Genomic DNA, 17,971 nt, shown 5'->3' with positions numbered 1-17,971 from the left:
CCTCCCACTCTGATCGTGCACAGATTTCTTGTTTCCCTCACTAAAAAAAAAAAAAAAAAAAAATTTTATGGTCATTGAGGCCTAACAGCGAATATTAGAAATTGTCATTTTTATCATTCTCCTTTTTTCTCGGTTTTGGCCAAAGAGTATACGAATGCTTTGGTTGCTTTGTAACATTTTATTGTGGAACGTAAATCAATTTTTCTTCTCTCCACTTTTGCTTTTTTTAACATTTAAGTTTACGCATTAAGGAAGTTAAGTAAAGAGTAGATAAGAATACAATTGCTAAACTGATTATTTGTTTAAGATCAGTTTAAGCCTTTGGAAGTGTCTAATCAGCTGGTATAACCTAGTGGGGATGTGAAAAATTGTAGGTTCGAAGTTGTGGTCGGCTTTGTCCCGAACCTTACTAGAAGATACTTGTGTTTTGCTGTAGTTGACAAAAATCTGTGCAGTATTTAATATATTCTCTTGCTAAGTGCTTAGTTTCAGTTCATTGTTAAGTGTTTAGTAAGAGAATAGGTAGTGAGATCATACAAAAGCTCAGGTAAGACAGGTAACTAATTTATCCAGGTGTATTTTGATTACTTTGGAAATTATTTAGTGTACAAATACTTGAGTGCCTATTTTTTCCATAGCTGTCTTTTATTTTTTAAAAATAATGGCTTTATTGATATAATTTATATACCTTTACAATTCACCCATTTAAAGTATTATAATAATTAGGTAGGTTTAATGTATTCACAGAGTTGTGCCACCATCACCAAAATTTTAAAACATGTTCATCACCCCCCAAGAAACTCTGTACCCACTTAAGTTACTCCCCATTTCCCCATAACACTCCTTCTTCCCCAACCACTAATCTACAGATTTGTCTATTACCAACATTTCATAAAAATGGAATCACACAGTATGTGGACTTCTGTGACTGGCTTCTTTCATTTAGCATGATATTTGCAAGGTTCATGCATGTTATAGCATATATGAGTAGTTCATTTCTTTTTATTGCCAAATATTTCGCTGTATGGACGTAACACCTTTTATTTATCCATTCATCTGTTGATGGACATTTAGGTTGCTTCCACTTTTTTGTCTATGATGCATAATGCTGCCATGAACAGTTACGGAACAAGTTTTTGTGTGGACATTTGTTTTTATTTCTCTTGTGTGTATATATATACCTAGGAGTAGAATTTCTTGGTCATTTGGTCATACGGTAACTCTGTGTTCAATCTTTTGAGGAACTGGCAAACTTTTCCAAAGTGGGTGTACCATTTTACATTCCTACCAGCAGTGTATGAGAGCTCCCATTCTCCATATCCTTGCCAGCACTTGTTGTTATCAGTCTTTTTGATGGTAGCCATCCTAGTGGGTGTGAAGTGGTATCTCTTGTGATTTTTTTTTTTTTTGCGGTACGCGGGCCTCTCACTGCTGTGGCCTCTCCCATTGCTGCTGAGCACAGGCTCCGGACGCGCAGGCTCAGTGGCCATGGCTCACAGGCCTAGCTGCTCCGCGGCATGTGGGATCCTCCCAGACCGGGGCACGAACCCGCGTCCCGTGCATCAGCAGGCGGACTCTCAACCACTGCACCACCAGGGAAGCCCTCTCTTGTGATTTTGATTTGCATTTTCCAATGGCTAATTGTGCTGAGCATTTTTTCATGTGCTTACTGGCCATTTGTATATTTTCTTTTTGGAAATGTCTATTTGGGTCTTTCCCCCATTTTAAAATTGGATTGTTTATCTGTTATTGAGTTCTAAGAGTTTCTTATATAAAGGTCCTTTATCAGATATATGATTTGCAAAATGTCCATTGCCCTTTGCTGCAGGTTGAGATATTGCTGTGAAGTAAGGATTCATCATATTCTTCATGGAAAGATGACCTAGCTGTTTTGGGGAATTGTGCCTCTACTATTACTTTAGCTGTTATTAAATATTTATAATGTAGGTACAGTTTATGATCATGGGAGGAGAAGTTTCTGAGTCCTGATGTTCTCATCATTACTTAATTTTGAAGTTTTTATCTAGTTTTTGTTTTTGGTTTTTAATCTGAGGTTTTACCCAGTTCTGAGTCTTTTTGCTCCTGGCTTTATTTCAGGACATAGTGATTTTTTTTTTTTTTTTTTTTTTGCGGTATGCGGGCCTCTCACTGTTGTGGCCTCTCCCGTTGCGGAGCACAGGCTCCAGACGCGCAGGCTCAGCGGCCATGGCTCACGGGCCTAGCCGCTCTGCGGCATGTGGTATCTTCCCGGACCGGGGCACGAACCCGTGTCCCTTGCACTGGCAGGCGGACTCTCAACCACTGCGCCACCAGGGAAGCCCAGGGCGTAGTGATTTTTTAAAGAGTTGGGTTGCTTGAGTCGTTGCTCTTTGCTTAATTTGCATTTTAAGGGATGGCTTTTGTGAGACAGTGTTTTTTGGTTTTTGTTGTTTTTTTTTTTTTTTTGCGTTATGTGGGCCTCTCACTGTCGTGGCCTCTCTCGTTGCGGAGCACAGGCTCCGGACATGCTGGCTCAGCGGCCATGGCTTATGGGCCTAGCTGCTCTGCGGCATGTGGGATCTTCCTGGACCAGGGCACGAACCCGTGTCCCCTGCATCGGCAGGTGGACTCTCAACCACTGCGCCACCAGGGAAGCCCTGTTTTTTGGTTTTTAATTTATTTATTTTTGGCTGCATTGGGTCTTTGTTGCTTCGCGCGGGCTTTCTCTAGTTGCAGCAAGTGGGGGCTACTCTTCATTGTGGTGCGTAGGCTTCTCAGTTTGGTGGCTTCTCTTGTTGCAGAGCATAGGCTCTAGGCGCGTGGGCTTCAGTAGTTGTGGTTCTTGGGCTCTAGAGTGAAGGCTCAGTAGTTGCAGCGCACGGCCTTAGTTGCTCCGCAGCATGTGGGATCTTCCCAGACCAGGGCTTGAACCCGTGTCCCCTGCATTGGCAGGCGGACTCCCAACCCTGCGCCACCAGGGAAGTCCCTGAGACGGTGTTTTAAACTTTACCGTACTGTCAAAATCAAAGTGATTTTGTTTCAAAGATGGATTTAGACTGGACAGTGACAAAGGCTGTTCCCTGTGTCTGGACTGCCTTCTCTACTCTTCCTACCCCTAGGAAATGTTTACTTATCTTTCTTATGCCCATATTCACATGTAATCATCTTTGCATACCTGAGGCAGAGTTAGGTGCTCCTTACTTTATTAATGCTTCTGTTTATAGTAACTTTTTTTTTAAGTAACTAGTTTTAAAACCATGAAAATAATACATGGTAAATTTCTTTTTAACTTATGGAATGTATACAGTAGAAATTAAAAGGCCCGTCCCCAGTCCACCCTCATCTCCTAGTCCCATTTCTGGGAGGTAATGCTGTAAAAAATTATGTGTGTGGATAGCAAGAGTTAAAGAAGAAAACCAGGAAACGAAAAGATTTGATTTATTAAGCTAGTGGGAATTAATCTTATTAACAAATTTTTCTTACAATATTGTATGCAATGAAAATTCTACTGTTGTACAAGACAAAATAAGATAGTTGGCAGTGTTATTGGAATGGAAGGATGAGAGACTGGAGTAAAGAAAGCAGTAAAGAAGTTATTGCAGTAGTTATTAATATGTGAGGAGTTGGAAAAGAAAGGTTTTGAAGGATAAAAATCATGGAGTTGAAGGGAATGCCCTGGTGGTCCAGTGGGTAAGACTCCACACTCTCATTGCTGAGGGTCTGGGTTCACTCCCTGGTCCGGGAACTAAGATCCCACAAGCTGGGCAGTGTAGCCAAAAAAAATTAAAAAGATGAAATGCTCTCTGTCATACCAAGTTCCCATATATATGGTTCCATTTAAAAAAAAAATCATGGAGTTGACAATTGCCCTGTTGTGAATTTAAGAATGAGGGTGGGCTTCTCTGGTGGCGCAGTGGTTGAGCGTCCGCCTGCTGATGCAGGGGACACGGGTTCGTGCCCTGGTCCGGGAAGATCCCACATGCCACGGAGAGGGTAGGCCTGTGAGCAATGGCCGCAGGCCTGCGTGTCTGGAGCCTGTGCTCCGCAACGGGAGAGGCCACAACAGTGAGAGGCCCGCGTACTGCAAAAAAAAGAATGAGGGTTTAGTCAAGGATGACTTTTGATCATTTTAATCTGTTGTCTGGATTTGGTGGAAATAGCCAAGTCCATATGGCAAATTGATTAGAGTGGAAAGATGAATTGGCAAACCTTAATGGTGTATATGGAATGTGTTGTGTTTAATTCAGACAGAAAACAAGATGTATTTTGATATAAAATGAATGACAGGGACTTCCCTGGTGGCACAGTGGTTAGGAATCCGCCTGCCAATGCAGGGGACATGGGTTCGAGCCCTGGTCTGGGAAAATCCCACATGCCGCGGAGCAACTAGGCCCATGTGCCAAAACTGCTGAGCTTATGCTCTAGAGCCTGTGAGCCACAACTGCTGAGCCCATGTGTCACAACTGCTGAGGCTTGCACACCTAGAGCCCATGCTCCGCAACAAGAGAAGCCACCGCAATGAGAAGTATGCGCACTGCGGTGAAGAGTAGCCCCCGCTCGCCCCAACTAGAGAAAGCCTGCGTGCAGCAAAGAAGACCCAACAAAGCTAAAAATAAATAAATAAATAAAAATTAAAAAAAAAAAAAGAATGACAACGTGGTACATTCCTAGGAGACCTCCCCACCTACCTATTGGTTAGTGTCTTCCCTTTCCTCTGGCATTTGTCCTTTCAAACAGAAGTGCTGAGAGGAAAAAGAATCACTGGCAGACTTTTGGATGGGGCAGTTTGATTTGAGACCTAGGAATGTATGTAAATGTTTTTAGTTGATGGATTATAGATCTGTGTTTTTAAATGAGGAGTGCATGTTAGATTCAACTGGGGAGCTTTTTGTAAGTGGACATGCTTATTGTTGAGAAGATAATATTTAAGGAAAATATACTAGGAGATAAATGTCTGTTATTAAAAGTCAGTTATTCAGGGAATTCCCTGGTGGTGAAGTGGCTAGGACTCTGAGCTTCTACTGCAGGGGGCACGGGTTCGATCCCTGGTCAGGGAGCTAAGATCCCACATGTGGCAGCATGGCCAAAAATAAATAAATAAAAATTTTTTAAAAAGTCAATTACTTAAAATCACCTTTATTTTATCTTATTTTAAACATAAATTTATTTGTTTGTTTTTGGCTGTGTTGGGTCTTTGTTGTTGCGTGCCGGCTTTCTCTAGTTGTGGTGAGCCGGGGCTACTCTTCGTTGTAGTACGTGGGTTTCTCATTGTGGTAGCTTCTCTTGTTTCAGAGCATGGGCTCTAGGCATGCGCCCTTCAGTAGTTGTGGCACGAGGGCTCAGTAGTTGTGACACGTGGGCTTAGTTGTGGCATGTGGGCTTAGTTGCTCCGCGGCATGTGGGATCTTCCCGGACCAGGGCTCAAACCCGTGTCCCCTGCATTGGCAGGCAGATTCTTAACCACTGTGCCACCAGGGAAGTCCCTAAAATCACCTTTAGAAATTATTTTTTGTCTTCCTTTTTAGGGGAAAAAGACTTTCAGAAGGAAAAGGAGATTTTTTTTTTTTTACTTTTTTCAAATTGAAGTATAGTTGATTTACATTATTATTCTTTTAAGGTGTACAACATAGTGATTCATTATTTTTATGGATTGAAATTTTTTTTTTAGTTTTTATTCTTTTATGGAGAAACCTTGAAAACATTATGTATAAGTGAAAGAAGGCAGTCACAAAAGACCACATACTATGATTCCATTTACATGAAGTGTCCAGAATAAGCAAATCTATAGAAATAGAAAGTAGATTAGTGGTTGCCTAGGGCTTTGGAAAGGGGGAGGTAGGGTTTTCTTTTGAAGGGTGATAAAAATATTGTGAATTCAGGTTGTGGTGATGTTTGTACAACTCTGAATATACTAAAGTCATTGAATTGTACACCTTAAATGGGTACATTTTATGATATGTGAATTACATCTCGGAAAAGCATGAACAAGAGGAAAGTTCCTCTTGAATAACACATCTCTGAAACTTTCTTTTTTGTCTTCTTTCTCCTCTGGCAATACCCTTTTACAGTAGTAGGAGAAAATAGTGAATAAGACAAGAGATAGAGCTGTATAGTCTCTTCTCATTTAGCTTTAAACTACTGATAAGCATTAATAGCAAACATATATATAATACCATGTGCTGTTACAAGTGCTTTGTATTTAACACAGATACCTCACAATACCCTCTGTGAAGTACCCTCCTTTTACAGATAGGGAAACTGTGGCACAGCATGGTTAAGTAACTTGCCCAAGGTCACATAGATAATATGTGGTAAAATGAGATTTTGAAGCAGGCTGTTTTGCTCCAGAGTCCTTATTCTTAAGTATAGTGTTATACTACCGCTCATAAGCATTCCTTCCTAAGTATAACCCATACTTTCCAATCTATCTATAGGGGAATCCTCCTTAGATATGTTTTAGTAGCTGGTTACTGTAAATATACTGCTTCCAGTCTGGAGAAAAACAGGTAATTAAAGTATACTGTGCTAAGTGTTATTATAAGAGTATGGACAGAGTATCTTGGGAAATACATCTAAAGCATTCTGACCCAATTTGGGGAGTTCAGATAAAACTTTCTGGTGGAATCTGAAGAATTTAGCCAAGTAAAGAGAGGAGGAAGAGTATTCTAGAGGGTATGAATAGCAGTGTTCAGAGCCGAGATGCAGGAGACACCTTGGGCTGTTCTGGGAGTGGCAAATAATCCAGCAGCTCATGTATAAGTTGTTGAGCCAGATGATTAGAAGGTTGACTTTGCCACTTATGTTGTGAAGTTAAGGACATCATTTAACCTTTGTGGGCTTCACTTTCTTGGTCTGCAAAATTGTGATAAAATGGTACTTAATTCATAGGATTGCTAGAAGGATTAAATGAATTAGTAGTAATGCCTGGCGTATAGTATTCTGGAAGAGTTAGTTATCATTATAATCATTTTTATTTATTAGTATTATTAACATTTTAATTAATATTATTATTAAATGATACCAGTATCATTAACTACTAGAATTTTAAACAGTATTGCTGGAGTGTAGAATGTGAGGTTGTGCTAGAACAAGACTGGAAGATAGAGTGACCAACTTGTCTTGATTTGCCCAAGACTATCCCAGTTTTAAAAGAAAGTGTCCCCCACCACCAAAAAAAAAAAAAAAAAAAAGAACTGAGAGTCCCATGAGCCAGGAAGCTTCTCAGTCTTGGGCAACGCAGGATGATTGTTCGTCTTATTGGAGAAGTTAGTAGAATCCAGATCATGATATTTGGACTATATGGGGAAATGGGAAAGTTTTGAAGGTTTTGAGACAGAGAAATGCTCTGATTGGATTTGAAAGCACTTGGACTGATTAGATTGGAGGAGGGTAGGAGTGGATTTTAGGAGGCCGATGTAGTAACCCAAGCAGTGATGGTACCCTGAATTAAGACAACCTAATAAGAGAAGCAAGTGGATTTGACAGATATTTAGGAGGTAGAGTGATAGTTCTTAGTGATCGGTTGGAGAATAAGGGGGATTTGACTACTGGGTAGGTGACTGCGTTTATCACTGAGGGAGAAAATACTAAAGTAGAATTTTGTGGCAAACTGTTTTGAGATGGAGGTGACTGTGGACCATGAAGGTCACCAAGGCCAGTAAGCAGCTAGATATATAGATCAGGAGCCCTTGAGAGAAAGGACTAGAGAAATTTTAAAGAGCTTATAAATTCCAGAGATCTTTGAAGCCAATGGAATGGATATGATATTCCAAGAGGAAAAGTGCATAAAATGAAAAAACAAACTAGGATGGAAACTTGTGGGTTCTCAGTATTTAGGAACCCATAGGAGAAATGGAAAAGGATTAGCTAGGAAGTTGGAAAAAACCAGGAGCGTGTGGAAGTCACAGAAGCCAAGGTAAGAGAATGTTCTAAGAAGGAGATAAAGGTCAATGATATCAAACCCAATATAAGACAGAAAAGTATCCATCACATTTTTTTTTTTTTCTTTAGCTGCGTTGGGTCTTCGTTGCTGTGCGAGGTCTTTCTGTAGTTGTGGCGAGCGGGGGCTACTCTTCATTGCGGTGAGCGGGCTTCTCATTGCAGTGGCTTCTCTTGTTGTGGAGCACCGGCTCTTGGTGCGCGGGCTTCACTAGTTGCAGCAGGTGGGCTCAGTAGTTGCAGCACGCGGGCCCTAGAGTGTGTGTGCTTCAATATTTGTAGTGCGAAGGCTCTAGGATGAACAGGTTTCAGTAGTTGTGGCGCTCTGCGGCATGTGGGATCTTCCCAGACCAGGGCTCGATCCCACGTCCCCTGCATTGGCAGGCGGATTCTCAACCACTGCACCACCAGGGAAGCCCCTATCACAGCTTTTTAATCTGTTTTATGATGGACATTTGAGTTCATTCCAATTTGGAACTATTATGGATAAAGTTGCTATGGACATTCTTGTGTAAGTCTTTTTGTGGATGAATATTTTCATCTCTCATTCATAGGAATGGCCATCGAACTTCATGTTAAAGTGGAGATTAGTGACCAGCCAAAGCAGTTTCAATACTTAGGGACAGAAACCAGATGGATAGCAGTGGGAAATCAGGAAATAGTCTTAGTAACAACTGTTAGAGAAATCTAGCTGTGATAAGGAGGAGAGAGAGACTAGTAGCTGAGTCAGAGGCAAGATTTTGTTTTATCGATTTTGTTTTTGTTTTTTAAAATATTTATTATTTTTATTTGGCTGCACCGGGTCTTAGTTGCCATGTGAGGGATCTTCATTGCGGCATGCAGGATCTTTTAGTTGCAGCACACGGGCTCTTAGTTGCAACATGAGGGATCTAGTTCCCTGACCCCTTGCATCGGGAGCATGGAGTCTTAACCACTGGACCACCAGGGAAGTCCCTGTTTTTGTGTTTTTTTAAGTTATTGATGGGAAGGAACTGGGAGAGAGAGGGAAATTTTTTACAGGAGAGATCCCTGAGATCCCTAAGGAGGAAAGACAGATGAAATGCAGAGTACGGGTTGGAAGGATTAGTCTTACCTTGTAGGAAGGTAATATTGTAGGAGAGAAGGAAGAAATGTGTGGAAATGCAGTGAAGTGAGGTTTGTTGGCAGAGAATTCCTCTGCTGACTTCTATATTTTCCGTGAAGTTGGGAGCTGATTAATTTGCTGAAAATGAAGTGGTGAAGGAGACAGGGTGGGAGGATAGCAGGAGAGGGAGTGGGGGTAGAAGGTTTGAGGTAAATGGAAAATATTTTAAATAGTCATCATGAAGAAATAAAGACATGTAAGTTTGCTGGACTGCTTTGGGGGTTCAGAAGAGGTTGGAAGAGCCCAAGAAATTTTATGGCCCTTCAGGACTATTCCATCAAATAAGTTATTAGATCTGAAAAATGCTTCGTAAATATGACCTGTACAAACAGTTTTTTCTGACTAGAGGTATATGTTTTAACTATCCATGTTTAGTGTCCTATTCAATATACTTTTTTGGACAAAGGATCTATTTTGTGATAGTGTTGTGTTTCAGGAGTGCCCTCTCTTATTTTCATAATTGTCTCACAATGCTTTGCTTCCCTTACCTATGACAAGATGAGCAATTTGGGTAATAAAATATTAACATACACAGTGTTTATCTTGAGGGAAATAAAGTACAATCTAGCATCATAGTTTTTTTTTTTTTTGTGGCATCATAGTTTTGAAACGACTTTATGCTTTTTTTAACAGAACAATGTCAGAAGTTGAGTTTGAATATATCAGAACCTTTCTCTTCCTCCTGATGCTTCCTCAGACTCCCTAGTCTCAGTGAAAGCAAGCCAGGGCATGCTTAGCAAACTGAGCTATGCAGGTGTGCCCTTATCAAGCCCTGTTTTTTTTTTTTTTTTTTTTTTTACAGTATGTGAGCCTCTCACCGTTGTGGCCTCTCCTGCGCGGAGCACAGGCTGCGGATGTGCAGGCTCAGCGTGGCTCACGGGCCCAGCCGCTCTGCGGCATGTGGGATCTTCCCGGACTGGGGCATGAACCCGTGTCCCCTGCATCGGCAGGCGGACTCTCAACCGCCGCGCCACCAGGGAAGCCCTCAAGCTCTGTTTTTAATGCTACACTGTTGAGGTTTGAGAGAGATTCGTTTTGGTACTTTTTCACATCAGTGGTTCAGTTAAGAACAAACCATCACCAAAATTGACGTTCCTGATGACTAGACCTAGGTGTCCATTTCTCAATTCTTGTCTCTTCTCACCTCTTTTTCTCACAGGTATTTTAGGTTCAGGTCTCCTAGGCCTCATCTCAAGTACCTGCCAGTCAGTTTCAAATATTCTATTTCTGAATGGTCCTGGAACTTGGCAAAAAGTTTGAAAGCCTTCAATTTCCAACATTTCACCCATCTGATAGAATATTCTACTTCTTTAAAATAGGTAGTATAAACTCTATCCCTCAGTTTTACCCTTTAGCATTCTGTAGAGCCTATGAAAACTCTACATCATTCACCAGCACATTCTAACTACTCTGTACTTAACTGAATTACATTTCATCAGTGGAACATGCTTATTCCCTGGGTGTATTTAAATAAAATTGAAGGAATTTAAAGATAGTTTTCCACAAATGTTAATCAAAGCAGTGTTACTGGATCAGCATACTGCAAAGGTACAGGATAGCCTGCTATTTTTTTTTTTTTTTTTTTTTGCGGTACGCGGGCCTCTCACTGATGTGGCCTCTCCCGTTGCGGAGCACAGACTCCGGACGCGCAGTCTCAGCGGCTATGGCTCACGGGCCTAGGCGCTCCGCGGCATGTGGGATCTTCCCGGACCTGGGCACGAATCCATGTCCCCTGCATCGGCAGGCGGACTCTCAACCACTGCGCCACCAGGGAAGCCCCTAGCCTGCTATTTTTATGTTGCTGTACTAAGGAACTTCCTCATTCCAGGTTAGGAGATGTCATAAAATGCAGCACAAATGACCATGCTTAAATGGAGAAGCACTTTGTATAGTAGTAAATTTATGAGTAAAATTTGGAATTGAGACCAGGTAATAGAATGACATAGCTTCTCTGTTAAGTGTTGAGGTGAAACCAGCCTGAGGTTAGGATCTGAGCTTGACAATTTCTGAAGGCCTGGCTTCTGTGGCTTCATGCAAAAAGACCTCTAAGATTTGTTAATCTAGATTTCTTTTTGTATCATTTCTTACCACAATAAAGGTTACTTGTAGTTGGAGTTCTTTATACCTGGACCATTAGATTTATATTTTCATAATAATTTGTGGTAATAATTGTATCTAACAAATTAGACCAAACTTGAAATATCTAAGGGCTTCACATTTTAAAATATTCGTCTGATGTAGATTCATACCACTGAGGAAACACTGATTCTTTCTTTTAAGGGATGAAGTCAGCTAGTATTTAGTTACTAATTTTAACCATCAATTTTCAGACATTTTTTTCTTCCTGCCAATAATTTTGGATATTTTTCACTTTTAAAATTATGAAATCTATCAAATATAAGGAGGAGTACCTGTATAAGTAATTGAATAAAAGCTTATGTATCCACTTGGTTTTTAACAGATCCTAACATTTTTCCATATGTGTTCAGACCTTTTTCTAAGAATTATGGTTAAAAACCCACAACATAAAATTTACAGTCGTAACCATTTTCAAGTGTAGGGTACAGTAGTGTTAACTATATGGACATTGTTGTGTGATAGATCTCTAGAACTTTTTCATCTTGCAAAACTGAAACTATACTCATCAAACAACTCCCCTAGTACTTGTAACTACCATTCTACTTTCTAATTCTAAGAGTTTGACTACTTTAGATAGCTCATATAAGTGGAATCATGCAGTATTTGTCTTTTTTTGACTGGCTTATTTCACTTAGAATAATGTCCTCAGAGTTCATCCATGTTGTAACATATGACAGTATTTCCTTCTTTTTTAAGACTAATATTCCATTGTGTATATATAAATTGCATTTTCTTTATCCATTCATCCGTTGATGGACATTTAGGTTGCTTCCACCTCTTGGCTATTGTGAATAATGCTGCAGTGAAGAGGTGTGCAAATCTCTCTTTGAGATTCTGTTTTTAATCCTTTTGGATATGTACCCAGAAGTGGAATTGCTAGATCATATGGTAATTCTATTTGTAATTTTTTGAGGAATCTCCATACTGTTTTTGTTTTATTTTTATTTATTTATTTGGCCGTGCCACGCAGCTTGCAGGATCTTAGTTCCCGGACCAGGGATCAAACCTGGGCCCCCTGCAGTAGAAGTGCAGAGTCTTAACCACTTAGCCAGGGAAGTCCCAATAGTGGGCATTCTAACAGGTGTGAGGTGATATCTCATTATGGTTTTGATTTGCATTTCCTTGACAGTTAGTTATATTGAGCATATTTTCATATGTTTGTTTGGCATTTGTTTATCTTCCTTGGAGAAATTTCTATTCAAGTCCTTTGTCCAATTTTTAATTGGGTTATTAGTTTTTTGATGTTGTGTTGTAGAATTTCTTTATATATTCTGGATATAGCATTTGCTAAATTTCGTAAGTGTGTTTTTTTCTCTTATGCTAATATCCATCATCATCTTCCAGAAAGGCAGGAACTTTATTTATTACACAGATGTCTTCATTTGAGATTCCTGTTGTGTCCCCATGACAGCCTCCTCTGTGTCTGATTTTGGCCCATGATTCATTATTAAAGCACAGGAAGCTGACTACCTTTTGCAAGGTGGCCCTTTCTAAAGGTGTCATGTATATCTTACATACTTATTTTCACACAACCTGAAAATGTTGGTGCCAGAAATAATCAAGACATGATGGTGGATATGGTATGAGCAACTATAGAGTGTTTGATCTCTAGCTTATTTATTTCATCTATTCATTATCATATTTTCCCTAGTTGATCATTTTCTAACAAAGGGCATTAATTGTATCACAGAGCCTTTTTGAGAATAAGATGGGCTGTGTACCTGCCATCACCTATTATCTCTGGTAATTGTAGTGCCCATATGATCTCTTCTGATTCCTTCACCACCCCATGTATTTGCCAGCAGTTTGTGTCCAGGAATCAGCTGTCTCTTCAAGATGTTTCAGTTAGTGTAGATTTTTTTCCCTTAGGATAGATACTATAGGTCCTGAAGCCTTCCTAAAGAAAGTTAACACTTGACCAGCTTTCAGACAAGAAATAACTTTTATTTATTGCAGATATATCAGTTACCTGTTGATGTAGTTATTTGGAGGTTTATAGATAATTCAATGAAAAGGACAAATACTTGAATTATGGTCAAACCATAGGCATTTCTTAACATCATGACCCAAATTAACTTGTAATCTGCCTTTTTCAAAATTCGTCTTCTAGACGAATGCTGTAAAAATCATAGAGTGCTTTCTACATTTTTATAGGTGTTTTCCCTTCCATTTCCTTGTCTTATTTCTGTTATATAGTGGCAGTACTTGTTCTGAAAATTAGCCTGTCCCAATCCTGTACTCATCAGGGGGCTTAACAGCAGAGTACCAGTTTTACTTTGAGGCTTCTCTGTTAGCCCTTAGATGTAGCAAGGAAGTATTGAAGTTTCAGTCTGCTTTATGAACAGTTGTAGATTAGAAATATTTCAGGAATCCCTGAAAAGTCAGCCCGTGATTGACTTTTATCACAGCACTGATACCTTTCAGCGTCTAAACCATAGTCCCTGGCTTTAATCCAAAGAGGGTGTAGTTTATAGTGTTTATAAAACAAAAATCTTCAAGTAGTCCTAACATAAATATAATTGCAAATTATTACTACTATCTGCATATTGCTCTTTTAAATATTGACACTGAAATCAGATCTTTAGACCTGGAAAGGTCCTCAAGAGATGCTCTGGTATCCAGTTCCCTGGCTCAAGGCAGCTAAATTATCCCAACTCATGTTTGAGACAACTCAAGGCCTACAGAGGTAATGGGACCCGGAGATAGGAAAAGGGAGGAAGGGGGTTGTGGTGATGATTGGTAAAAGAGCCATTCATCCATTTATTCTGCACCAATTGTGTGTCTGTTGTGTGCCAAGTACTTTTTAGGCACTTTAGTCAGCAATGAGCAAACATAAAAACACCTGTCCATTCTATTTGAGGGAGAAATAGATAAGAAAAAAACCAAATAAGTAAATACATGTAATATGTCAACTTATTAGTACTATGCCGAAATATAAAGGAGGGAAGAGGGCTGGAGTATATCATCATTGTGGGGTTGGAGGTACAGTTTGCAATGAGGTGAATAAGGAAGCTCTCGTTGAGGTGCCATTGAACAAAGACTGGAAGAAGATGAGGGAGTAATAATGAAGATACCAGGAAGAATGTTTCAAGCAGAAGGAACATCAAATGTAAAGGTCCTGAGGCAGCAGAACATCCAGTATGTTTGAGGGAAAGCAAGGGCACCAGTGTGGCTGAAATGGAACGAATGAGACGGAGAGTAGTAGAAATGGGGGCAAGATCATTGGCCTCATAGGCTAGTGTAAGGACTTTTGGCTTTACTCTGATGAGAAATCATCAAAGGGTTTTGAGCAGAAGAGAGATGTGATCTAACTTTTTCATTCAAAAGGACAATCTGACTGTTGTGTTGAGAGGAGATGAGGGAAGTCACAGTAGAAGCAAGGAGACCAGTTAGGATGCTATTGCAGTAACATCTCAGGGTGAGAGATGGTAGTGGCTTGGATCAGGGAGGTAATGGCGAAGCTTGTGAGAAGTGGCCAGGTTCAGCATAGATTTCTGAAGATTGAGTCAACAGGATTAACTCAATCCATTCATGGATTCTCAGTGGGAATCTTCAACCATGTTAAACCCAAAGAACACTAATTATGGGAATTTTAGACATGGTACAGAACTGATGGGCAAGACTTGGGTGTGCTCAATAGTTTACTGATGAATTATTAAAAGCATGCTCTGGACTTTGGGCAAATACTTTTACCCTGCATATTAAGTGAAATTTCAGCTTATTTCAAACACTGTTCACTTCCGTAGCAATTTTTTATGGTTCATAAATATTGTTTGTAGATTTTATTTCATATACATCGTTCTTTGTTCTCAATGCCTACGTTTTTTTCAAGGTAGAAAATGTTGTTAGCCCAGATAAATCGAGATTCTCAGGGAATGACAGAGTTTCCTGGAGGAGGAATGGAGGCTCAGCATGTTACCTTGTGCCTGACAGAGGCAGTAACTGTGGCAGGTGAGCAATCTTATTTGAAGGGATCATGTGGGTTTGGAAATATTTATCTTAAGGGAAAATGAAAACTTACAATACTGTTTACTTTGTTCCTCCTCCTTTAGCTAAAGGCAACACAAAGCTAAGCCTTTTTATGAGCATTTTTACCCTGGTATGGATGCTGGTATAGTAGGGTGTAGAAATATTTTTTGTAAATGCTATAAGAAATGCCATTTGAGTCTAAGTTAAGCAGTCTGCCTTTTGACTAATTTTTATTTTTTAAAAAATTAAACAGCACACACATATGATAGTTACCTAAAGAAAATAACTTTTTTTTTTATAATAGATGGTGACAATTTAGAAAATATGGAAGGTGTAAGCCTGCAAGCAGTAACACTTGCAGATGGTTCTACTGCTTATATACAACACAATTCTAAAGGTATGTGCCTCATATACAGCCCATTGGTTATTACCAGCAATTCATAACCTCAGAGTTGGAACACCTAGCAGTTATACCACTTTCCAATCCCTCCTACGGACACTGTACTACATATGGTAGTAATTTCAGTTTAACTTAAATTTTGTTTTGATAATTTGAGGACACCTTTTGAGATATTTGGAAGATACTCTGGGGTATCAGAATTAGTGAGGAAGAGGGGAGGGGGTAGTGTCCCTGACCTATTTTTAGTAAGACCTTTCTCACTTTTTCCCTTTAAATTATTATTTAATGTTTTTACAAAATATGCGTAAAAGTAGACATTTGGTTTTGCTTTTATAACATTGTTTCTAAATCAGTGTTTACTTTGCTCCAAGAAATAGCCTAGTTCTCAAATTCCTTGTTTTTTTGGAAAGCTACTGAGCATATGTATACATAGTCAAGGGACTTGTAGCCCCCAGGGATGAGAATGACAGCTGGCCTCATGTATACTGATACATCTTTCTATCTTCCCAGTTTCAGCTTCGCTGGGGTCAGGGTCATGATTCCTAAGTGGCTCTGAAAGGTATATAGAGGTTTGACTCATGTAGCTTGCTCAGATGAGCCACTCTTCCTCTTGAACTTGTCTAATTGAAAATCGGAGGGGAGAAAGGATGGCTGAGGGAGGATTTTCTGCTTTCTGTAGGATCACTGGATGTGTTATTGAATTGCCTCAGAACATTGAGGGAAGAATCAAGATGAACATGATCTTAAGTAGTGTATGTTTTTATAGTTGATATCATTTTGAAATTGTATAAAGTTTAAAATTTTTGCTTGTGCTAATTTATTGGCTTAAATTGTTTGTTCTAGATGGGAAACTCATAGATGGTCAGGTCATTCAGTTGGAGGATGGTTCTGCTGCCTATGTTCAACATGTACCCATACCTAAAAGTAGTAAGTATTTGATATTTACTTACCCTTCTGATTCTCATACTTCAGTATTTGCTGCCTCCAACTGCCTCTTACTACTTAAACTTAGTCCTGATCTCTAGGTCTCCTTCTGAAAGGGGAGAGGATCTAAAGACCATTTTAACTTAATTGAGATTTTCTCTCGAAGTTAATGGAAAAGAAATTACTAGACTTTACTCTGGAGATAAATGGGCAACAGTTCTAAGTGAATATTTCTATTATTTGAGATAAATCCTACACACCTTCTCATTTTCTTTTTTTTCCTTCTTTCAATTCTCCTATCTCCTGGTAAATATTCCTAAAACAGGTATTCTAATATCTTTTTACCTTTAAACACTTATTCAGAGCAGCTTTGCTGAAATTATTTAAATGTTGAAGGATCCATAAAGGAAGTGTAGGTTTGTATGATGTGTTTAATGGTTTATTGACTCTGTTGTTGTTGAGTTATCAGAATATGCTTGGAAAATATGGGATCTAAATGTAAACATTGTTCTTGAGCAGGGGACAGTTTGCGTTTAGAGGATGGGCAAGCAGTGCAGTTAGAAGATGGAACTACAGCATTTATTCACCATACCTCCAAAGGTAAATTAGCTTTGAACATTTGAATAAAATAAGGGGGAGGTAGGGTGTGGGAAAAATAAGACCTGCCTTTAGTTGCAGAAATGCTGTTGTCATGTAAAAGAAGGATTATGCTTGTTCTCTCAAATATAAGATGGTAGATTTTGGCACAGTCTAAGGGAAAACTTTCTAATAATTTGAGTTGTCCAGTAACAGGTTGAAATAGCAAACCCCTGGTCTCTGAAAGACTTCAACTAGAGGCTGCCTTTAAAATATGAAATTAAACACTTGAAAGTTAAATTGTTGATTTTTTTCTTCCTTTTAAATATAATGTCTTTAGCAAGGTCCTTTGCCCCTTGTGTTGGTCTTTAAAACTAAATAAAAATTTTGAAACTATCTGAAGCAAATATGGCAAAATGTTCATGTTTATTAGCTTTGTGTAGGGAGGACCAGGGGTTTGAGGTGGAATGCATAGGAGCAATGAGCACAGCTCTGTAGCCAGACTATCTGGGTTCAAATCTGGGTCTGCTGTCTTTTAGCTGTGTGCCCCCGAGCAAATTATTTAACCTTTTTGTGCTTCAATTTCATCATCTGAAATGAGGATTATGATAAGTATCCACATCATAGGGTAGTTGTGAAGACAAAATGTACAAACATGTAGAGCACTTGGAACAATATTTATCACATAGTAAATGCTCAATAAATATTAGCTATTGTTATTACTTTATAAAATACTTTATTATAGAATGACTGTAAATGTTTTAAAAGACTATATTTAGTTGTGAAACCAAAGGAAGAAATTTTTTAAAATATAGAATATTTGAATTTGTAAATAAATTTATTTAAAGTTGAGAAAAGTAAACTCTGAAAATTTTTTTTCCTTAGCAGTGGGAGTTGATCAC

The 17,971-nt window shown here is 39.2% G+C and overlaps 1 protein-coding gene across 6 annotated transcripts in view; it reads left to right on the top strand.

Annotated features, from left to right (window-relative positions):
* ZNF143 (zinc finger protein 143) overlaps positions 1-17,971 on the top strand; it is a 54,416-nt gene that overhangs the window by 628 nt on the left and 35,817 nt on the right. For 2 of the 6 annotated variants that reach the window (XM_027115421.1, XM_027115426.1), the window contains exons 2-5: positions 15,037-15,151; positions 15,474-15,566; positions 16,413-16,496; positions 17,010-17,093. In XM_027115421.1, the coding sequence (XP_026971222.1) occupies positions 15,037-15,151; positions 15,474-15,566; positions 16,413-16,496; positions 17,010-17,093 (376 nt within the window). Of the gene's footprint in view, positions 1-15,032; positions 15,152-15,473; positions 15,567-16,412; positions 16,497-17,009; positions 17,094-17,971 lie in introns of all 6 variants that reach the window. The other 4 variants (XM_027115424.1, XM_027115423.1, XM_027115422.1 and 1 more) reach the window with 4 other exon arrangements.

This window comes from Aethalodelphis obliquidens, unplaced genomic scaffold (genome assembly GCF_003676395.1).
Source record: "Aethalodelphis obliquidens isolate GAN/ISIS:26980383/991018 unplaced genomic scaffold, ASM367639v1 scaffold14, whole genome shotgun sequence".
NCBI lineage: Eukaryota > Metazoa > Chordata > Mammalia > Artiodactyla > Delphinidae > Aethalodelphis > Aethalodelphis obliquidens.
Note: the sequence above shows the minus strand (reverse complement) of the source record. Positions and strands in the feature narration are given on the sequence as shown.